Source organism: Macaca fascicularis, chromosome 20 (genome assembly GCF_037993035.2).
Source record: "Macaca fascicularis isolate 582-1 chromosome 20, T2T-MFA8v1.1".
NCBI lineage: Eukaryota > Metazoa > Chordata > Mammalia > Primates > Cercopithecidae > Macaca > Macaca fascicularis.
Window position 1 is genome coordinate 17681011 of NC_088394.1, and position 24257 is coordinate 17705267.

General features: G+C 46.5%; 1 protein-coding gene across 3 annotated transcripts in view; it reads left to right on the forward strand.

Annotated features, from left to right (window-relative positions):
• The window catches only part of XYLT1 (xylosyltransferase 1), a 371169-nt gene that overhangs the window by 206445 nt on the left and 140467 nt on the right, over window positions 1–24257 (forward strand). For all 3 annotated transcript variants that reach the window (XM_005591807.5, XM_074027812.1, XM_074027813.1), the window contains one exon: window positions 6370–6880. In XM_005591807.5, the coding sequence (XP_005591864.3) occupies window positions 6370–6880 (511 nt within the window). The remainder of the gene's footprint in view (window positions 1–6369; window positions 6881–24257) is intronic.

Genomic DNA, 24257 nt, shown 5'->3' on the forward strand with positions numbered 1-24257 from the left:
ACCCTCCCCCACCCCTCAGAAATGGGAGCAAGGAGCCGGGATTCAGTAGACTAAGTATAGATTCATCCTGAACCAAGAGAACCTGGGAAAAATGGAAACAGACCCACGTGTCTTTGCAATAGCAGCGTGGGTCAGGTAACCTGCCTCTCGGAGCCATATTGTTTAGCATATTTCTACCTGATTGAAATTGGCTCTAAACATGCCCAAGGTTGAATGGAAACGGAGGACGTTATTGCATTTAATTATTTCTCCAGAATAAAAATGGATTCTAGCAGCAGCTTAGAGGTAAGGCAACAGCAGAGCAATTAGAGTTTTGGAGCTTGCACGCAAACATTTGAATGTGCAATCATTGTAATAAGTACATTAAAATAAAGTAAGTCAAAGGGTTGCATTGGCATAAACAACTCAAGGTGAGAGAGTTGGATTAAGAGTAGAGAAGATGACGCCAGTTGATCACAGTTGAGAAATAATAACCAATCTGTCTTCTAGGCGGAGACTGTCAGGGGAGAGAGAGTGTTAATTGGTAAAGATACCCAGTCTGGTTTGCTGCTTATTCTTCTTCCGGCTTTGTGTGGTGCACATGTTCTAGTAGTTTTACATACACTCTTCCTCATTGAATTACCCAAGAGGTGAGGCACTGTTTGTTGGTTTGTTTTGAGACAGAGTCTCGCTCTGTCACCCAGGCTGCAGTGCAGTGGCACGATCTCGGCTCACTACAGTCTTCGCCTCCTGGGTTCAAGCAATTCTCCTGCCTCAGCCTCCTGAGTAGCTGGGACTACAGGCACCCGCCACCACGCCCGGCTGATTTTTTGTATTTTTAGTAGAGGCGGGGTTTCACAGTGTTAGCCAGGATGGTCTCGATCTCCTGACCTCATGATCTGACCACCTCAGCCTCCCAAAGTGCTGGGATTACAGGCATGAGCCACTGTGCCTGACCTGAGGTGAGTAGTATTATCATCTCCATGGATACCAAGGGGTTATCATCCCAATGTTTTAAATGAGGAAACAGAGACACAGAGAGTTTGAGTCACTTCATTACTAGCAGCATGGACTCGGTCAAGTCATTTAACCTCTCTCTGTGTTAGTCTCCTCCCCTTAAGGAGGACTAATACTGTCTGCTTCGAAGAGTTTTCGAGAAGATTCAAAGGACACAGATCATGGGCCGCTTTGGTGCTGGCCATATGATGGTTGTTTTCTATGGGTCTGCCTGGAGATCTCCCAAGATTGGTTTTGTAAAGGGAAGGGATCCTGGGTTTGGCTTTCTGGATCTTGAGTCTCCACACAAAGGACAGAAAAGCCAAAATCTGTTTACCTCTTGGCAGTCAGATGAAGAGTTAGGGGGAACATGAAGTGATATGTCACGTCCATCCTTGGATGGCTAGATAAAGAAAATGTGGCATGTACATACAATGGATATTAGCCTTCAAAAAGAAGAACATCCTACAACATGCGGCAACGTGGATGAACTCTGAGGACATTATGCTAACTGAAATAAACCAGTCACAGAAGGACAGATAGCACGTGTATTTATTCCGCTTCTATCAGCTATCGAAAATAGTCAGAATCCTGGAACTAGAGAGTGAAATGGTGGTTGCCAGGGGTTGGGGGATTGGGGAGGAGAATGGGGAGTTGCTGATGGACGGGCATAACGTCTCAATCATGCATGCACAATAAAGAAACCATAGAGATCTGCTGTGCAGTACTGTAGTCAACAATGTAGTAGTGCATGCAACAATATACAATTTGCTATATGTTGCATATAGTACTATATTGTTGACTCTAGTTGCATAGTAAAATAAAGTGTTTAAATAGTAAATAAAAAAATGAGCTGGGCACGGTGGCTCACACCTGTAATCCCAGCACTTTTGGAGGCCAATGTGGGTGGATCACCTGAGGTCAGGAGTTTGAAACCAGCCTGGCCAATGTGGTGAAACTGCATCTCTACTAAACATACAAAAATTAGCCGGGCGTGGTGGCTGGTGCCTGTAATCCCAGCTACTCAGGAGGCTGAGGCAGGAGAATTGCTTGAACCCAGGAGGCGGAGGTTGCAGTGAGCCGAGATCACGCCATTGCACTCCAGTCTAGGTGACCAGAGTGAAACTCCATCTAAAAAAAAAAAAGAAAAGAAAAAAATGAATTGGAGCGGGGAAGTTAGAACTCCAGCAGTCACTATAGAAAATGGCAGTGACTCCGAGGGACAGGAATTCTCAGGCCTCCAGTTCTCGCTGACTGCGCCTCTCTCTGACTTTTCTGGAAGCGATCTAATATCTGTGAGCTCTTTATTCCAGAAGACAAAATATTTTCCTTCCCTCTTATACTATAATCTTTTTATTTCCCGTGGCTGCTGAGTAGCATCCGGGGCCAAGCAGAAGTTCACAGGGCCACCACAAGCTAATCATCGCCATTGTAGTGGCCTCTCTTGAATAGATGGCGGGTATTAATCATGAGTCTCTTTAGAATCAGTGATGGTGCCTCTTCCTGGTATTACACATTAGCCAGAGGAATTGGCCATTCTCTGATTGTCAGATTAGCATCATTGACCATTGGGGGTGGAGGGAGATGATCGCAGTGTTTTCTCTCTGGTTTTGCTAGGCGAAGTTCAGCCAGTGATGGAGAACAGGAGCTTTTCAAATGGGGGTTTGTGGAGGTTTTCTCTTGTGTGGCGGGGAACCTTGCTGATAATAAGGAAAGAGAAGAGCCCAAGAATAACACTTAGGATACGTCTGAAGAGAGAAAATGAACGTGTCCATTAGGGCAGTAGCTCTTCTGGCTTATTCCCTGCCCTTTAGACATTTCTAGAAGCTTCTAGAAAATGGACTTAGGGACAGAATTTAAATTTATGTTCTTGGAGCATGGGAGTCGTCAAATAGGTTTTTCTGTCTGTTGGAGGGAGAAAAAAATTGGTTCCTGTACCTAAGTCAGCTCAAAGGAGGAAAGGAGATCAGGTTGGCTCCTGGATTAATCAGGATGAGTTAGACCATGCTACAGTAACACAGATCCCCCAAATCTCTGTGACTCAAAACAAGCAGGGGTCAATTTCTGCACCCTGAGGGTTGGTGGAGTCACTCCTCCACATGGGCCTCACTCAGGGATGCATGACCTCCACCAGCAGGAGGGTGGCTGGATATTGTGGTATCCAGAGAATGACACCTTATGGGTTCCAGTCACTGCTCTTGGCCATACCGTGTTTCTTGTCTGTACCTAATGTGCAAGGGATAGGGACGTGCAATCCTAACACATGCCTAGAAGGAATGGAACTGAAATGGTTTTTCATAGCTTTATTGAATGCCACCCCTGCCCATCAGCTTCATCCCGACAGATGCTGATATGAGCAAAGAGGGTGATTCCCATTCCACTGCAGGGGAGCTCAATGCTTCTCGATTTACCTCTCAGCAAAACACAAGAGGCGTGATACAATAGCAAGTTTTAGAATCGGGCAGATGCAAGTTCACCACCTCCCCAAGATGAATTTGTGCAAATGACTTAACATCCCCAACCTTATATTCCACCCTTTTCTGTCAGTGCCTACGTTGGAACTTGTTTCCAGGAGTTAAGTGAGATACTCCATCTATGGGCTTAGCATGGCACCTATCACGTGATCCATATTGAAGAATGTATCACAACCAGCGTTGGCTCCTCATTCTATAAAATGTCTAAGCGAATACATCCAATTGTCAGTACCCTATTAAGTAATACCTGTGAATAACTTACTATGGTGCCTGGCTGGTGGTAAGAGCTCAGAAAATGTGTCTGAGAGGCTGCTTGGGACTCTTCAAGGGCCTCTGGATAGAAAAACGGGAAAAGAGGAACATCAGCAGTGTTTGTTTAGATTACAAGAATAAAGATGTAGTCTAGGTACCCACCGAAGGGGATTTTTTGTAGGTCTCTGTGGGAGAATAAGACAGATCAGAAGCAGAAGGCCCTCACTTATAGATCAGGATGTAAAAGCAGTTCCTGTGTACCACCAGTGGCCACCCTGTGACCCAATATGGGACAGATCAGCTCTTTTTTTCTTGGATCTCTTTCCTTCTTCCTGCCTTGTTAACCTCCCAGCTCCTGCAGCCTCAAACACCACGTGCTTTGTGGCTGCTGCTTACTGTCTCCCTGTGACTTTTTTCAACACAGTAGGCCACTGGCCGGCCTGAAGATTGCAATTTGGAGGTCACACACCTAGAGCAGATTCATTTAGCTGGGTGGGAGGGGTCAGATCTTGCAGTTCAGTGTCAGCTTGCAGTGCTTAAGGGTTTTGGGTGGTGGGTGTAATAAGGATCATACAATTTCTTGGAAGTGGATGGTGTCCCTGGTAGCCCAGAGTGTGGGGTCTGTGGTCTGTCTGGTTTGAATTCCAGCTTCACCACCAACTAGCTGGGTGACCCTGGGCAAGTCACTTGTTCGTGCGTGCTTAGTTCCCCATCTGTAAAATGAAAGTCATAGCCATACTCAGCTTACAGAGTGGCCACAAGCTGTCTTAGTGTCAGAGCCTCCACCAAATAGGAGAAATTCGTGCTTACAGCTAGGAGCAATGGAGCAGAGGCTAGAGGGGCATCTGTTTTGTTTGTTGTTGTTGTTGTTTGTTTTTTTGTTTTCTTTTGTTTTGTTTTGTTTTGTTTTTCTTTGAGACACAATTTAACTCTCACCCAAGCTGGAATACATTGGTGCAATCTCAGCTTACTGCAACCTCTGCCTCACAGGTTCAAGCAATTCTCCTGCCTCAGCTTTCTGAGTTAGCTGAGACTACAGGTGTGCACCACCACCCCTAGCTTTTTTTTTTTTTTTTTTTTTTTTGTATTATTAGTAGAGACAGGGTTTTGCCATGTTGGCCAGGCTGGTCTCGAGCTCCTGACCTCAAGTGATCCACCTGCCTCGGCCTCCCAAAGTGCTGGGATTACGGGTGTGAGCCACCACACCCGGTCCTAGGGGTACCTTCTTCTCCAGGCCATCACTAAGTCATATATGGATGGTGAGGAGAGAAACAGTTAACCATGTCCAAGAGGAGGAAGCCTTTTAACTCACACTCCAGCAGAGCAGGGGTCTGTATACATTTTCTTAAAGGGTAGAAATATTTTAGGATAGAAATATTTTAGGCTTTTCAGACCAGTTTCTATTGCAGCTATTCACTCTGCTGTTGTATCAGGAAGCAGCCATAGACAATACACAAATGGACAGATGTGGCTGTATCTTAATAAAACTTTATTTATAAAAAACACGGGCAGTTGTTTGCTGACCTGCTGGGGTGGGAGCGTTGCTGAGGGTCAGCTGCTCTTGGCTACCACTGCAGTTCCGCTGGTCAGGCCCTGACGCCTTTTTCCTTGGGAACTGGTAAAAGGCATATTTCAGCCTTCCTTAAAAGGAAATCTAGCAGGGATGCTGCTCATTGCCCCTGTGTTTCCATAGCAACAAGGGCAGGTGTATGGAGCCATTACTGTTCTATGTGGTTTTAGAGGTCAAGGGGCCATGTTCTAGGACACTGGATACGCTTTCAGATTAAGGCCTTGGGAATGAGCTTCAAGCAGAAGCAGCATGTTGCAGAAACAATTCGGGGCATTGGTTGAATGATGCATTTGATCATTCAACTGATCAAAGTAACCAGGACCCATTTACCCAAAGAGGAGCTGAGTTTGGGGTCCAACCCTTCTAGAAACATCCATGCCACGCGTGGTCTCCAGAATGACTCCTGATCTTTGCCTCGACCCCAAGTGACTTCATCAGTTCTGTTCCACATACACACATGAAGAGCCAAACTCAAGCACAAGAGTGTCACAAGTTTGCATTGCTCTAGGACTTAGCATAAGGTTTATCCTGCAAGGGCTGCATTCCTCTTTAAAAAAAAAAAAAAAAGCCGCTGGTTTCTTTCCCACAGGATTTACAACGGCTAGGTCTGATTTCTCTTATGGGCATAGATATATGAGCATGTCCTAAAGGCAATGGAATGTATATAATATCCTACCAATATTTTTCCCTTTATAACTTTATTATATCATTTCCAGCCCTTAAGTAAACCATCACAGCACTTTCAGCTGGAATTTAAACAGGACGCTGGAACAAAATGTTTGTTACCCAGTGGCGAAACAATCAAGGAAAGAAACTGACTTGAAAAGGTGTGGTTGATAAGAAGCATTGAGAATCGTAGTCATGGCCCTTTAGAGCTTGAAAAAGCCTTCATTTCTGGTTGGAGCATCTCGTATTTCCAGATGGGGAAACTGAGGTCCAGAGAGAAACATCTTACCAGAGGTTAAACCAGTAGCAAAAGTGGGATGTGAAACTATGGCCCAGGCTTCCATGTGCGTATGACTCACTCTCCTAAGGCCAGTCCACTTAGCGTGATCGCTCAGTCAAGTTTCTCTTCTCTTTCTCTCCCCTCTTCTCCAGGATGGCTACTTTTCTCACCGGCCAAAAGAGAAAGTGCGAACAGACAGCAACAACGAGAACTCTGTCCCCAAAGACTTTGAGAATGTTGACAACAGCAACTTCGCACCCAGGACTCAAAAGCAGAAGCACCAGCCTGAGTTGGCGAAGAAGCCACCGAGTAGACAGAAGGAGCTTTTGAAAAGGAAGCTGGAACAGCAGGAGAAAGGAAAAGGACATGCATTCCCTGGGAAAGGCCCCGGTGAGGTGCTGCCTCCCGGGGACAGAGCCGCAGCCAACAGCAGCCGTGGGAAGGATGTGTCCAGACTGCCTCATGCCAGGAAAACTGGGGGCAGCTCCCCCGAGACCAAGTATGACCAGCCCCCCAAGTGTGACATCTCGGGCAAGGAGGCCATCTCTGCCCTGTCCCGTGCTAAGTCCAAGCACTGCCGCCAGGAGATTGGGGAGACCTACTGCCGCCACAAGTTAGGGCTGCTGATGCCTGAGAAGGTGACTCGGTTCTGCCCCCTGGAGGGTAAGTTCCAGCCCCAGTGGCTCAGAGAGAGATCTCCTGGCCACTTCCTCCTCCTGCCCAGCCCCATTCTGCTCACCTTCTCAGAGCTCCTGAGAACGGCTGCCCTGTTTTCCAAACCCCGGATGAGCACACGAGATCTGATGTGTTCTAGTACTCCCTGAATGCTGAAGTCTTGTATCAGAAAATTTTTGTAAAATCAGATTACCTTTTGTAGGTGCTTTAACCCATTGAGTTTATGGCAAAGGATGAAATTAGAGTGAAATCGGGAGCTGATGTGACGTTTGCAGGAGCCAAGGGAGCTGTACTGATATGGTTTGGTTTCTCTTTCAGCAGAATACTGGGATGAGAATTGACATGAATATACTGTAATTGATTATGATTTGAGAGGTTTCTAATTGGTTGCATTAACTTCAGAGGCTCTGTCCATTTTTTTTTATTGAAAATTTCTTTCCCTCTTCTTTTTCTTCCTCATTTGCTTCCTATTTCCCTTCTTCTTTCCTTCCCATTCCTTTATTTTCATTCTCCTTTTACCTCCCTTCCTTTATTTTCTTCCTGCTTTCTTTCTTCCATTCCTTTTCTTCCTTCTCTCTTCTCATTCCCTTCCTTATTTTCCTCTCTTCCCCCTTCCTTCTTTCCTATTTCCTTTCTTCCTTATTTTAATTTTCTCTCCTTTCTTTTCTTCCTGTTTTCTTTCTTCCCTTATTACATTCCTTCCTGCTTTTTTCTCTCTTCTTTCCTAATTTTTCTCTCCTCCCTCCCTCCTTTCTTCCCCTCCCTCCCTTCCTCCCTCCCTCCCTCCCTTCCTCCCTTCCTCCCTCCCTCCCTCCCTCCCTCCCTCCCTCCCTTCCTCCCTTCCTTCCTTCCTTCCTTCCTTCCTTCCTTCCTTCCTTCCTTCCACGTTTCCTTGCTCTTTCCTTTTCCCCTCCCTGTTTCCCCTCACTGGCACTCTTCTGTGTGCTGATGACCTGGTGGTAAACCAGCTCTCTTGCTGAGACATAGGGAGGGATCAGAGCTCTGATCCAGAAATTCACAGGCAGAGTGGAGGGGCCCTCTGAAGATGGGGAGACCAGTTTCACTAGCACATGTGTAATCATGCCATTGATGTATATTTCTTGGTGGTGATTTTCCCCTTCTCTAGTGCCCATGGAAGGGGAATGACAGCAGCCGCAGGTGGCTAGTGAGGTTTCGCTGTGTGCTGGACACCGCACCAGGCTCTGTGCAGTCAATTTGTTAATGACATCCACCACTCTGTGAGGCTGATGCTGATGTCATGAGCCCAATTTTTTTCAGATGAGAGATGTAAAATGCCTCTCCCAAGGTCACATGGCCTTTAAGTGACCTTTACAAGCTTACTGTTATGAAAGGAAATTTCAGACCCACTCAGAGTAGACAGAACCCCAATGTACCCATGACCCAGCCACGTGGTCGCTGGTCATTGACTCGTGGTCACTGTTGTTTAGGGCATGCCCCCTTCCCTCCCGCTAGCCCCTGCCACCTTAGCTTACGATAATCCAGCCTCTGGGAACACTCTCAAATTTTATTTTTTCCTCGAAGAAGATCTTACTTCGCAAAACGTTTGTGAATTCGTTTGCTCAGTGGTTTTCTCTGTGGAGAGGGTGACAGCATCCAAAAGGCACCTTCCCACAAAGAGTCGGGGCCACTAGCAACAAACAGAGAGGAATGCATTTGAAATAAACGGGTGTGGATTTCATTCAAGCTCAGCTACAAGCTAATAGGGAGAGTCCTTTCTGCTCTCCAGTCCTGGATTTCTTATCTGTTCAGGGAGCAGCTTGTATTCTAGGGGTCTTTTTGTTCCACCATCCCTGGGAGCCTACTTCACTATTGACTCCTGGACATCCCTCCTTCTCATTGGGCCACACTGCAAAGCCAGCCCAGCTGTCCCTCACAAAGTGGCCAGAGGTTCACAATACTCCCTTGTTGCTTCTAAATCCAAATGCCAACACCTGCTTTTGTTATCACCAAGGGTAAAAGACCCTTAAATGAGCATGGAGGCCAGCAAAGAGGCAACAGAGAGCTCTGGGGGCTCCAGTGGGGTTGGGGGCATGTCAGAGTCAAGCTAGATGGAGTTTGGGGAGGTGTCAGGGTCAACAGATACAGCTGGAAGGGATCCACTGAGGTGCTGCTCAATGTCAAAGCATAGAGTCAGAGAATCAAGCCAGCTGCAGAACTGGGGAGTAAGGGCTTTCCGTTCCCCCAGCATTGGTGCATCCAGGAGCTACAAAAGGCTTTGCCTGGTGTCCCCCTGAGAGGGCAGATGCTCAGTTCACACAGCTCTCTTGATGCAGAAAGGAAGTGCAACATGAGAATGGCTCCCCAGAAAAGTAGCCTAGAAAGATCTCTTAGAGAACTCTTCATTCGATTCCCTGGACAGATAAGGACATGAGGCTCATAGAGGGGAAGAGACCTATGCCAGGTCACCCAGTTCATTAGAGGTGGTTTTCATTTTAAATATGTGCCTCTGTGTTTAGCCCTGGTCACAGAATAGAGGATTTAGATGAGATAGGAGGTGGCCATATACACTAAGTACACAGAAAGAGGGCTGGATGGACAGACAGCAAACCTTCCTTGTGGGCCCTATCTGCAGGGATGGGGTGGCAGCAGGGACAGCTTTAACAAGTGCATCTATATTATTTTAGTTTCTAGTAGCAAGCATGTGTCTATGCAGTACTTTTGTTTCATATCTGGTTTTGTGTGTGTGTGTGTGTGTGTGTGTGTGTGTGTGTGTGTGTGTGTGTGTGTTTTGTTGTTGTTGTTTTTGACAGTCTCACTCTGTCGCCCAGGCTGGAGCGCAGTGGCACCATCTTAGATCACTGCAGCCTTCACCTCTCAGGTTCAGGTGATTTTCCTGCCTCTGCCTCCCGAGTAGCTGAGATTAGAGGTGCCTGCCACCACACCTGGATAATTGTTGTATTTTTAGTAGAGGTGGGTTTTCACCATATTGGCCACGTTGATCTCAAACTCCTGACCTCAAATGATCCACACACCTCGGCCTCCCAGAGTAGCTGGGATTACAGGCCTGGACCACAGTGCCTGGCCTACACAATACTTTCAAATGGAAAGATTTAGAAAGGAAAGCTTCCTTTCTCCCTTGCAGTTTCAGCCTTGTCTAAGTGGTCCAGGTGGTTCCTGTCTATATTCTTGATTAGCTTTGGCACATAGAGTGTAGCAGTAATTAAGTGGAGTGCAGCGTTTCCAGAATCTTTTGTTAACCTGTGCCTGGCGGAGAAGTTTTGGAGGCCTGAGTTGAATGCCATTCCATGAGGATAATATTGAGCTCTTTCTGTATATCAGGGATAGCACGTTTGTTCTGGGAAGGGCCAGATCTTAAGTATTTGAAGATTTGGGGGCCAGTCTTCGTCACAACTATTCAAGTCTGCCGTCCGTCATAGGGCAGAAGCAGCCAGAGACCACACATACACAAATGCGCTATGTTCCCATTAAACCTAACTTATAGAAATAGGCCAGCTGGGCGTGGTGGTTCACGCCTGTAACCCCAGCACTTTGGGAAACTGAGGCAGGCAGATCATTTGAGGTCAGGAGTTCGAGACCAACCTGGCCAACATGGCGAAACCTCACCTCTACTGAAAATACAAAAAAAATTAGCTGGATATGGTGTCGTGCACCTGTCATCCCAGCTACTCTGGAAGCTGAGGCAGGAGAATTGCTTGAACCCGAGGGACAGAGATTGCAGTGAGCTGAGATCGTGCCACTGCACTCTAGCCTGGGAGACAGAGCAAGACTCCATCTCAAAAAAAAAAAAAAAGAAAGAAAAACAAAGAATAGGCCATGGGCCAGATTTGGCCCTTGGGCTTTAGTTTTCTTATCCCTGCAAAATGCTATTACTGTCTATAGTTGGCTCTTGAAGAATTCTGGGGTTACGGGTGCCAACCTCCTTGCAGTCAAAAACTAGAGCACAACTTTTGACTCCCCCAGAACCTTAACTGATAATAGCCTACCACTGACTGAAAACTTACTGGTAGCATAAACAGTTGATAAACACACATTTTATATGTTACTTGCATTATATACTGTCTAGGCCAGGCACTGTGGCTCATGCCTATAATCCCAGCACTTTGGGAGGCCGAGGCAGGTGGATCATCCGAGGTCATCAGTTCAAGACCAGCCTGGGCAACATGGTAAGACCCTGTCTCTACTGAAAATACAAAAATTAGCCAGGTGGGGTGGTGCATGCCTGTAATCCCAGCTACTTGGGAGGCTGAGGCAGGAGAATCGCTTAAGCTCGGGAGGTGGAGGCTGCAGTGAGCTGAGATTGTGCCACTGCACTGCAGCCTGGGCAATACAGCGAGACTCTGTCCAAAAAAATATATAAATAAATAAATGTAAGTAAGCTAGAGAAAAGAAGTTAAGAAAATCATAAGGAGGAGAAAAAGTATGTTTACTGTTCACTAAGTGGGAGTGGATCATCATAAAGGCCTTCATCCTTGTCTTTATGTTGAGTTGAGGAGAAGGAGGAGAGGTTGGTATTATTGCTGTCTCAGGGATGGCAGGAGGGAAGAAAATCTGTGTATAAATGGACCCGTAGAGTTCAAACCTGTGTTGTTCAAGGGTCATCTGTGCTAATGTATGCAAGACTGCCTTGTCACACTGTGTCCCCACACCAGCCCTACAGGCTAAGTCTATCGTGAACCCTTTTTGTCAGTGAGGAAATTGAGGCTCAAGAAAGGGGAGTCCTTGGCGAGAAACACATGGCCAGCAGATGACAGAGCTGGTATTGGAACTCATGTTACAGAGCCTGCATCCTTTTCCATAAGCCTGTCCCTCTTGGGGAGGCAAAAGGGTCACTTTATCTCAAATTGTCAAGCCCCAAAGCTGTTCTCCCACCTGTAGGCGGTCTCTCTCTCTCTCTCCCTGGTGCCAGTAGAGTGAGTTCCAAGGGAGAAGGCAGGGCATTATTGGGAAACAAGGGGGGCTGGTGCTGTCTATGGTTAAGAGCCTGGGGTGGTGGAGCCAGACCACTTGGATCCGAATCCCAGATGTCCCATGCACAAGCTGTAGGACTTTGGACAAGTTGCTTGACTTCTCTGTGCCTCGGTTTCTCCATCTGTAAAGGGGAGATGAGCATCATCACCCTTAGCTTAGGGGGTTTCCAAGGGCCTAGTTCACAGCTGAGAACTGTGCCTGGTAGTGCTAGTGTACATTGCATCCCTATTTGCTTTATGACCGCTCCACAATTGTTCAGAAAAATCAAAACCTCAGCATCTTAGGCCAGGGGTTCCTGCACTTCTCCTGGTCATGCTGAGGTTATCTCCAAATGGCTTTTGCAGTGTGAGTTTACTGGGGATTGTCCTGAGACCTTTGCTGCACTGGCCAGGATGATACCCCCTCCCAGGACCTGTGAGCTGGTTAATAAGATTGGCATTTAAAAGCCATTGCACACCCAGCCTCGGTGACGCTTTAATTTGCTACACCACAGACTCCCCCTTTTGCAATAAATTTACTGTGAATAGACTAATTGCAAAATAACCCTAATTGGGTAGTTATCAATGAACAACTTCCCATGGAACAAAACGGCTTACAATTAATAGCATTTAAGCCATAAACTATTCTTCTGCAGAAAGCTAAGATGTAATTACACCCCATACGGAGATCGTGTTCCCTTTCTGGAAACCATGACACCCGGATTTCCCTCTGCTTAGGAGGGATTTGAGCTTCAGCCCAGTGGTCCTTTTATTTCTTTGCTAAATGTGGAGACGGAGACAGGGGTGGAGGGAAATTTAATATATGAGTAACTATTCATATACATATGTGCGTACACACAGATGGATGCCCTGTGTTTCTCATTTTGCTTAACGCAACATCACCCAAACTGCAGCCAAGAGTATGCCGGAAGTTGAATATAATTAAGGAAACAATTCCTCATGGCTGCAAGTCTGAAACATTCAGGGGAAGAGAAATAGATTTTAAATGTTGACTTTGGTAATGGGCCCCCACACCCCCCATCCCTCGCGCTGTCTGTCCCCTCGCCCCACCACCACTAGGGAAAATGTCGAGTCCAGAAGCTTAGGAGATGGTTTGCTTTCTGTGAGGCATTCCTTGCTCTCGTGACTTTTCTCCTTTGCTCTCCAAAGAAGAGGGATTTAGAAGGAAGCCCTAGCTCCATCCCTTTTCGGGGACATCCCTGTCCACTGGCAGCCATGCAGAGGGAGATGCAGTGAGGTTTGGGGAGGGGACTCTGCTGCATCAGCCCCCAGGGATGTCCTCAGAGAAACTTGTTTCTAGCTACACACCCTAGGGTCTCTGGTTATTCAACTGGAGTCCCTAGTGTTTCAGGGGAATGAACCAGGTCGGATTGAAGGTCAAGGACAGCTTGGACAAGGGGGTTTAATTCCTGGCTCTGCCATTACTCGTGACAGGACCCTAGCCTCTCAGTGACTCGGTCTCCACAGTAAAATGGACACAAAAACTCATCTTCTGTCTTTATAGGGTGGTTGGCTGAAATGAGACAACGCATATAAAATGCTGAGTGCATTGGGGAAGTTAAGTGGATATGCTTGGCTTGTTAGTATTACCGCAATTACTTTCTTTTTCTTTCTTTTTTTCCGCGATTACTTTTGCGTCAACCTAATAGTGGCGATGGAGGAGTTGTATAATTGAAGGGGCGACAAGAAGAGGAAAGGAGAGGAAAGGGTTGCTTTGATAGTATCAGCCATTGCTCAGCCACATCTTGCTGGGTCTGCTCTTCAGACACAGCCCCAGTAGCTTCCAGTCCTCCCCAGCCCCCTCCCTGTCCCCGCAACTCCCACTCACCCCACTTTGGCTGTTACCTCTTGCCTCTCGAGATCCCATCCTGAATGCGCTTCCTCTGGGAAGCCTTCCAGGACCACCTCTTCCCCAGAAGCTCTGGTCCAGGGAACACACGGATCCTAGGTGAAGGGCGTACCTCTGCCCCTTTCATTGTCAAAGCACCAGCTGACAGGTGACACAGCTTTTTCTGCCTCATTACATTTTGAACACTTGCATGTCAGCAAGCGCCCTCCGTGCAGTGGCGCTCACGGCCACCAGCTACCCTGTGTCTTGAGTTAAAATGTCCCAAGGAAGGCCCTGCTGGCTCCTTGGGTTGCTCCTGCATTTCTTCACCCTTGCTAGGTCTTGTTAAGACACCACATAGATGCTGTAAGTGACCTGTGGGTCTGCGGTCTAGACATCTGGGTGGAGAATTAGAAATGAAAAATGTGAGAAGTTCCAGGGATGGTGATTGGCTGGGAGCAGGGTGGGCTGGACTCGAGCGGAGAACCCAGGTCTGGGCGTCTGAGTGAAGGTGGCAGTTCTCCAATGGGTGATGGGCAAAGGAAGCTGCACATGGCTGGGGAACCTGGCGCAGTGGATAGGGATGAGGATGAACAGAAGGGGATCCTTTGTGGCAGCAGCAAACTGCCTTTACCCATCAGTCTTTGCAGGAATGGATTTTTGGAATGGGGATGTTTGGGGGAAGGCTGGCCACTCGCTGCAGAGACAGACTGGCAGGTGGTACTGCCAGCTGCTTAAGGGCAGTCTCTTCTATATCCCTCTTGTCCTGGGGACGGTGGGGTAACTACACAGCATGAGTAGCCAGCTTCTAGAAAGCGTGACTGACAGCCGCAATGGAGGGAAAATAGAACTGGGGGTGTCACAAGTGGCCCCAGGTAAGTACCTCAGTTTCCCCATTTGTCAGCCAGAGATACTAGTTTCTCCCAGGTCCTTTGCTGTATCACCAGTGATGAGAAAATGAGGGAATAACTATGAAAAGTTAAAAGTTACCACGCTAATGAGAGGGATGTGATGAAGCCACATTGACCCGGAACAGCTTGGCCAAGTGGGTGGGGAGGAGCTATTCACCTCTACTGTTGTAGCGTGAAAGCTGCCATAAACACACATCAACAAATGACCATCGTGGGCATGCCTCAGTTAAAGTCATTTATGGTCACCGAAATGTGGGTTTCACATAATTTTCACTTTCCCAAGGCCACCCTTGCAGTTCCAACTGGGCCCTTTGACATCTCATTCTGGGGAGTCCAGCAAAGAAGAGGTATCTAGGAACAGTTCACTGGAGTTGGACAAAACTAGTCCCAAAGGTCTTCCTTGGGCTTTCTAGGGAAAGGCAAGAGACTGGCAAATCCAGAGGAAATCAGCAGACCCATTCATTGGTCAGCCACCACGTTCAAGGCTATGCTCCTGGACAGAGCGTCACACACACGGTTTCTGTAAAAGGCCAGATCATCAATATTTGGGACTTTATAAAATGCGTGGTCTCTGTCTCAGCTATTCAGCTCTACTGTTGTAGCGTGAAGGCTGCCATAAGCACACATCAACAAATGACCATCGTGGGCATGCTTCAGTTAAAGTCATTTATGGTCCCCGAAATGTGGGTTTCACATAATTTTCACTTGTTGTGAAATGCTGTTCTACTTCTGATTTGTTTTCTACCCACTTAAGAATGTAAAAACCATTCTTAGCTCAAGGGCCATGCCAAAATAGACAGCTACTGGCTGTGGTTTACCAATCCTTGTTCTAGGACCTGGGGTTAGAACAGTGAACAAGAGCAGAGAACACCTCGTCCCACTTGGACACCATGTCCATTGGTTCTGGGAATCAATTGTGCATCTAGATGACTGTACCCTCAGGGAGCTTCTACCTGAATAGGGGAGACCAGAGGTGACAAGTGAATAGTCACATCTGCAATCTAATGTTTGGATATGACTCAAATGATTTTTTTGAAGACATAGAGCAGGGTGAGAGGACAGGTGAGGTGGGGACCATTTAGATAGGTGCCTACAGGCCATGGGTGGTGGCTCACACCTGTAATCTCAGCACTTTGGGAGGCCAAGGTGGGTGGAGTGCTTGAGGCCAGGAGTTCGAGACCAGCCTGGCCAACATGGAGAAACACCATCTCTACTAAAACAAAACAAAACAAAACAAAACAGAAGTTAGGCAGGTGTGGTGGCGCATGTCTAATCCCAGCTACTCAAGAGAGTGAGGCATGAGAATCGCTTCAACCCAGGAGGTGGAGGTTGCAGTGAGCTGAGATCACACCAGTGCACTCCAACCTGGGTGGCACAGCAAGACTTTATCTCAAAACAAACAAACAAACAAACAAACTACTTAGGTGCATAGAGAAGGAACAGAAATAGATTTGGTCTCATTGTGGAAGAACTTACTAAGAATTAAACTGCTTGCGAATGGAACAGTTCCTAGTCTTTGGATATGCTGAGTTCATTTATTCATTTAATATTTATCAAGAGGCTACTTTGTGCCTGACATTAGTTTAGATGATGGGGAAAGACATGCCAAGGGCCTGATCATACTCATCTTTGACTGTCTCATGCTTGGCATATCATAAGCCTCTGTCTTGCCCTCACTGGGAAAGAAGATAACATGGTTGCTTTTGGCCTCAGTGGCTCAACCTCCCTTCATCCTGGGGTCTCTACAGAGGCCTGTGTGCACCAAGCAAAGTGATGAAATAGGCATCTAGAGTCTCAATGGAGGTGGTGTTCTGAGCATGGCATCTACCACCTGGGACCTGAAACTGTTTGTCTCCAGCTCCCTTCAGTATACCCTCATTCAGCAATTAGTCATCGAGTATCCCCTGTCGTGCCAGGAACTAGTTTGGATGGATTCATTTGGGAGGAAAGCAGACAGAATCCCTGTCCTCAGGGAGCTTGCAGCCTGTTTAAGGTGGGTAGTGAAACACAGGGACAAATGATCATTAAAATGTGCATGTAGGCCAGGTGTGGTGGCTCATGCCTGTCATCCCAGCACTGTGGGAGGCAGGTGGATCTTGAGGTCAGGAGTTTGATACCAGCCTAGCCAACATGGTGAAACCCCGTCTCCACTAAAAATACACAAATTAGCTGTGTCGCAGCTACTCAGGAGGCTGAGGCATGAGAATCACTTTAGCTCGGGAGAAGGAGCTTGCAGTGAGCTGAGGCTACACTATTGCACTCCAGCCTGGATGACAGAGTGAGACTCCATCTCAAAAAAAAAAAAAAAAAAAATTCACATGTAGAATTGCAACAGCAATTCTGGGGAGATGCACAGTTGTGTTTTATCATTGAGCTAAGAGATGAAGGGTGGTAAAAGTTAACTAGAGGAAAGGCTGAAGGGGAACATTCCAGGTCAAGGGAGCATCATGTGCAAAGGCCCTCGGGTGGGAAGAGGTGTTGCTAGTTTAAAACACTCACAAGACCAACAGGGGACCTCTGGCTCTAAGCAAAAAGGTTAATCTGCTCATAGGCCAAGTTGTAATCCTAAAAGTGCTGGATTTAGAGGATCTGTGTGTTTGCTTTGAGCAAGGAGAATGGAAGTAGAGGCATCTCTCAGTACTGAACTGAAATTGCCAGAGACCTGAGGGGAAGGTAGACCCCCCTGTATTAGTCTGTTCTCATGCTGCTGATAAAGACTTACCTGAGACTGGATAATTTATAAAGAAAAATATGTTCAATGGACTCACAGTTCCATGTGGCTGGGGAGGCCTCAAAATCATGGTGGAAGGCAAAATCTTATATTGTGGCAGGCAAGAGAAAGAGCTTGTGCAGGGAGACTCCTGTTTATAAAACCATCAGATCTCATGAGACTTATTCACTATCAAGAGAACAGCAAGGGAAAAACTCACCCCCATGATTCAATTACCTCCACCAGGTTCCTTCCACAACACATGGGAATTATGGGAGCTACCATTTAAGATTTGGGTGGGGACACAGCCAACCATATCAGCCCCAAAAATAGGGCTCTGGCAGGCTGAGACTGGGGGGGCAGGTCTCACATCCTTTCTCCACAGAATTATGCTTCTTCCACTTTTGAGCCCTGAACAAGAGGTCATCTTGGATCGGAGAGCAACCCCTGTCCCCAAGTTCTTAGCCCTGGACTTAGGGTACACATCCTTGGGAGGTCCTGCCTCCTGTTACATTGTTGTTTCTCATGACAGCCAAGCCATGGAAGGAAATCCTCAGTGCCTCCAGCAATGGCATAGACTCAGTGTCCTGGGCTGTTTCACTGTCATTGAGCTGACACTGGATTAGGAGAAGTCTTTGAACCAGACTCAACTCAAAAGACTCGTGGCCCCTCTGCCACTTGATCGGCTGTAAAAGCCTTGAACAAGGCACTTGTGTTCTCTGAGCCTCACGTCTTTCCTATAAAACAGATTGCACAAGTGCCTCCGCTGCCTCCTCAGGTTGCTGAATGAAATACTGTATTTGAGTGTACTTTCATTATTCCATCGGTCTAGCCAGTAAATATTTACCAAGCACCTGTTACAACTCAGCAATGGGCCACCTCTCGATTGGCAGCTCTTGTGGTTCTGGAAGCCTGCGGGTGGGCATGGGAGACTTGCCTCCGTGGCAGGGTGGTTTGTGATGCTTTTCTTGGCGTTCCATGAATTCTTGCCCAGTAGCTGCCTCAGAACAAGGCAGAGAATAGAGATTTGAAGAGCGCACAGAATTCTTGCTCCAGGAGAGGCTTGCTCCCTTGGGCACAACTGATTGTGTGTCTGCCACCCAGGGCCCCCAAAACAGGCTTTCTCCAAGAAGGAAGGAACCCAGACATGGCCAATGAAAGAAAGAAAGAAAGAGAGAGAGAGAGAAAGAAAGAAAAGTAAGAAAGCCTTAGAGTGAAAGGACTAGGTATCTGTCCTTTCTGCGTAAGTCAACAAAACTAGCTGGCCTTTTCTCCTGTCTCAGATTTTTTGGCAGTCCAGAGCTGAGATTTCGTATCAATGCCGCTTCCTCCTGGAAGCCTTCTGTGATGCTGTCTCCCCACACTGTACCTCTCAAAGTCTGTGTGAGGTGTTCAAGCTGTGTGCCCCCAAACCACCTTGCCTGTTCCCTGCTGGGGCACATGTCACAGGATAGCGTGGTTGCTAGAGTCCTCCGTGGCCCACACTGAGCCACAGGGGCTGAGTCCCCTTCATGCTCTTGGGGACCCTGAGTTGAGACTGGCTGCTATAGCAGATCCTGAGTCTCCACCATTGGATCTCCAGCCCCTGCGTGCACGGGGCTAGGACATGAGAACCCACATTTCTTAGGCACTTCCTGAATGCCAGGTGTGGAGGCAAGCACTTTTCATGTGTGATCTCATCGCGACTCCTGCACGGCCCCGGAGAAAGGATGTTCTCTAGTCCCGTTGAACAGATGAAGAAATTGAGCCTCAGAGAGGTTAAGTAGCTTGCACAGGGTCACATTTGCGAGTGACAGACCTTGGACTCAAACCCAGTTCTGCCTAACTTCAAAACCCATGCCTTAGCTTGTCTGCTCTGCGGTACCCTTAGTAAATGTGGAATCAGATGTGTTAAATGACTGATCTAGCTTCTCCAGAGATAAAGGAAAATGCACCGCATGTTAGTCAACACCTTTCTCTAGCTATTGGTATTTGTTATTCACCTTCTCTGCAGCCAGAAAAAACAGGGAGCTAAGGTCTCTGTACAAGAAACTGCTCTTAAATAATAATGCTTAACCTCTACATAGGGATTATTAAATGCCAAGGGCTATCCTAAGAAGGTTTAGCTACATTAACTCATTTATTCCTCATTAACAACTTTGTATTCAAGGAAGTTGAGATACACAGAGAGAGAAAACTTACCCAGATTTACACATTTCACCAGTAGCAGAGACAGGCTCTGAGCTCAGAGACTTTGGTTCCAGTGGCATGGCAAGGGCCTTAACCACTGCACTTTGGTGTCTGTAGGAGCACCTGCATTCAGGCTGAAGCAAGCCCTTTGCAGCTTTCATTTCCTCCTTTTGCTCAATCTGTCTGTTGTAAAGAGACCCACACAGTCAGATAATTCACCTGTTTTTGGAGGGGGGCGCTGATCCCATCCAAGACACTAAGGACTTGTGTTTGAAGTCAGTTCATTGCCTGGGGTGAGAAATAGCCAGCCGCGGTTACCTCCCATTTCTCTGCCAGTTTCTAGTTGCTGTGGTATATTTGTGTTAGTGTAAAAATGACAAAGCAATAATTTTTCATTGTATCCTTCAGTCACCCATGAGAGATTGGATTTAGGTCACAATTTATTACCCCGTGGAATTGAATTCAATTTTTAACACCATGTCAGCCATTCTGGTATTAGAGCCTTTTAATGGCTGTGAAATTTATACAATGATAAGGTAATTTAAAACATATGTAGGAAGAACATCAGACAAATTGATGTGTATAGAACCCTGTGGTAAAAATTGAATAGGAGATAAACACGGAAAATGGTGATTGATTAAGAGACGGTTGAAATAGTGCTTGCTTTGATAAACTCTTAATGGCGAAATTAGTAAACTAATTTATTCTTTGCAATTTTGAGGAGGGTTTATGTTGCCCTAAATCAGAATCGAGGCTGAGCCACAAAGCGCAAATTAATAGCTCACCTCCAAGTGTGGCATGGATAGAGTGAGAAACCTTTCAGAGGAACTGGGAGGCTGCCAAGAGCCAGTCCCCCGTGACGTTTCCAGCGACCAAAGCGAAAAGATGGTGAGAAGGCAGAGAAAGGAGAATTCTCTTCACAATTTGTAAGAACTTGCCCAAATAATGCAGAAAGAATGTTTGTTAAAATCTAATTCCTTAAGTCAAGACTGTATACATTCTCATTATTTTAAAAAACTGAAACATTGCAGATAAGGGGAAAATCCATCTTGATCCGTCAGTCCCATCTGAGCAGTGGCACTTGTGTGTACATTTTTGTTTTTCTTTAGATATCTAAACTCAACACATGTCAAAAAAAGAAAGAGTGTGGTTTTGTGACAGGGGAATCATAAATCATATGAAACTGATGTATAAATCTGAAACTTGTAAAAATATATTAATAGTATCTGACTGTGGGAAGAAAGAATTCACAAGTTACATGATTTTTTTTTTTTTTTTTTTTTGCACATGTCTAGGTCTGAGATCTGTTTCCTTGCCTGGTGCTAGAGACCTAAGTTATTTCTTTATAGTAGCTGACCATATTACTCTGTGTATGGATACACCACATTGTAATTGCTCATTCCCCTATTGAGGGACATTTAGGTCGTGGCCAGTTTTTTGCTATACTAAGTGACTGTTTTCTCAGATCTCTCAAAGATGTACATAACTAGTACCATTCTGGATACATCAGAGAAAAGCTAATTTGATATCTACAGTGGATGCCCCAGGGCGTTCGAGCTGAATTCTCTTGGGGACCCTGAGTTGAGACTGGGTGCTACAGAGCATCCTGAGAAATGGTATTGGCAGGTCAAACAGCTTGCCCATTTTAAATTTTAATAGACAGCATCAAACTGCCCTGTAAAAAGCCTATACTGGTTATAACAGCATATGCTGTATTGGTCACCAACAGGACCTTGGCAGCTTCTAAAACATCCTCATTGTCCATCCTGCATTCTGCCTGGGATCCCTCTTCGGGTTTCACGTTAGTAACATCTCTCGTGCCTGGTCCTCCGAGATCCCAGCAATTGTCTTTTGTGGTCAAAGACAGTGCTTGCCAGGCATGCCTGGGCTTTTGTTGGAAACAGAGCCCCTGGGCCCCACCCCCAGGGATTCTGACCCAGGTCAAGGACAGAATCTGAGAAGTGATACTTCTACCAGAGGCTGCTGCCTCTCCAGAACCACACTTTGAGAAGCCCAGACCTGAGAGAACATCCTGTCCCCCCCAGTTCTGCCCTTTCCCTGATTCAGTGGTTTGCAACCAGGGCCACTGAGCCCCTCGGGACATCTGGCCTTGCCTAGAGACATTTGGTTGTCTCGACTGGGAAAGGGGGTTCTACTGGCATCTAATGCATAGAGACCAGGGATACAGCTCAGCATCCTGCAAAGGACAGTCCCACAATAATTTTTCAGTCCAAAATGTCCCTGGTGCCATGGCCAAGCACGGTGGGAGACCCGCACATCTGCTTCCTCTCCATGGGGCAAGTTCACATTCGATATGGACGCATTGGCATCCGCAGTCTCACTCCTGGGCGTGAAAAGCCTCCCCCTCACCCCTCTGACTTTCTCAGCCCTTGATGACTCTTAGCCCCCTGAAGACCCCTCTCCCCAGCCTGAAGAGCCCATAATGGGACACCTCACATCAATTGTTGGCTGTTGCCGCACCTTGTACTAAGCACATAGAACTGTGCTTAGCCGTGAAAGCTTGAGTCGGTTGGCCTGGGTTTGAATTCTGGCTGTGCCCCTCCCTCACTCTGGGACCTTGTGCAAGGGACTTCACTGCTCTGTTGCCTGATCTTTAATCTATAAAATGGGGATGATGGTTGACATCTGGTTTGCCCAGGACAATCCCCATCTGTGCCTGCCGTCCTGGTATAGTTAGTAACGGAACCCCTTTTCCTCTCAGGAGTTCTCTGGTCTCACTCTAACCTGGCGAGGATTCTCCTATAGAGTGAGACTGGATGATTTGTTTCAGATAATTCATTTGACCTTTAGGGAGCCATGCATGGGTTTTGAGCAAGACAGTGCCGTGATCTCATTTAGACTTTAACAAAGGGATGGGCAAGCTTTTCATAAACTGACCATAATAAGTTATATGGTCACCCTAATGATGATGGTCTTAATAGTTCTCACCTTGTAGGGTTGTTGTGAGGATGGAATGAGATGATCTGTGTGAATTATTAAAGCAGAGGCTGTCTCTAGAAAGCACTCAATAAAAGTTAGCTCTTCTGGGTACGTACCTAGAAGAACTGAAGGCAGAATCTTTTTAAAGAGACATTTGTACACCTTTGTTTATAGGAGCATTATTCGGAGTAGTCAAAAGGTGGAGGCAACACAAGTGTCCATGAACAGATGAAAGGATAAACAAAGTGTGGTGTACACATACAGCAGAATACTATCCAACCTTAAAAAGGGAAAAAACCCTGTCATGTGTTGCAGCATGGATGCACCTGGAGGACTTCACGCTAAGTGAAATAAGCCAGTCACCATAGATCAGATACCATGTGATTCCCCCTTACACGAGGTATCTAGGGTAATTAAATTCCTAGAGACAGGAGTAGGATGATGGGTCCTAGGGGCTTGAGGGAGAGAGAAACGGGGATTTGTTTTTTAATGGCCATAGAATTTCAGTTCTGCAAAATGAAAAAGTTGTGGAGATTGGTTGCACAACAATACGAATATACTTAACACTATTGTACACTTAAAATGATTAAGATGGTAAATTTTATGTGTATTTTACCATTTTTTAAAAATAGCTCTTCTGAAACATGCATTGCCTCATTCAAATCTTGCTCTAAATTGGTGAAGTAGGCTTCTTCATTCTCCCATTTCACAGATGAGGATTCTTCTGTAGAGTGAGGCTAGATGATTTGTTCCAGATGAGTCATTTGACCTTTACTCTAGGGCCATAGGGAGCCCTGGATGGGTCTCCAGCAAGATGGTGGCACAATCTGATTTACACTTTAACATAGGGATGGAAAAACTTTCTGTAAAAGGCTAGATAATAAATAGTTCAGGTTTTGCAGGGTAGAAGGTCTCTGTCCTAACTACTCAACTTAATGTATAAACTACTCAACTCAGTGCATAAATGAATAGGCATGACTGTGCTCCGATAAAATGTTGTTTACTAAATGGATGGCTCGATTTGGCCCAAGACCATAATTTGCCAACCCCTGCTCATACCGGTTGGCTGTGTCCCCACCCAAATCTCATCTTGAATTGTACTCCCACAATTCCCATGTGTCATGGGAGGGACCCAGTGGGAGGTAACTGAATCACAGGGGTGGGTCTTTCTTTTGCTGTTCTTGTGATGGTGAATAAGTCCCAGGAGATCTGATGGTTTAATAAAGAGGAGTTTCCCTGTACAAGTTCTCTCTTGCCTGCAGCCATGTAAGACTTGCCTTTCATCTTCTACTATAATCATGAGGTCTTCCCCACCACATGGAACTGTGAGTCCATTAAATCTCTTTTTCTTTATAAATTACCCAGTCTCGAGTATGTCTCTATCAACAGTGTGAAAAACTACTACTCCTGCTTTGAAGAGCTCCCTGGCTGCTATCACCTTCCAGCTCTAGCATGTGGCGAACATAGTTCTAGAAGATAGGATAGTTAACTGCCTCTTCCCCACACTGTATCCCCTAAAAGTCAACCATTTCATAACCTGGAAGTGAGTAGGAGACTCCTAAGGAAGCAGCAAGTTCCCAGGGGTGCCCCATCAGTTCCAACGTTGATGCTGCCCCTTTTCCTCCCTCTCCTCATGGTTGCATTGATCGTGCGATCTCCAGAACTTTTTCGTTTTGCAAAACTGAAATTTCATGGCCATTAAGGAACAAATCTCCATGCACTCACACACTTACACTGAAAGCTCCCAAGAAGGAGGGCCCTGGCAAAGTGACCTGGAGGCCCAGCGAAGCCACGGCAGTGGTCCAGGCATGAAGGAACTGCGGTCTGTACTCCTGATGCTGGCTTGACAGCACTGTTT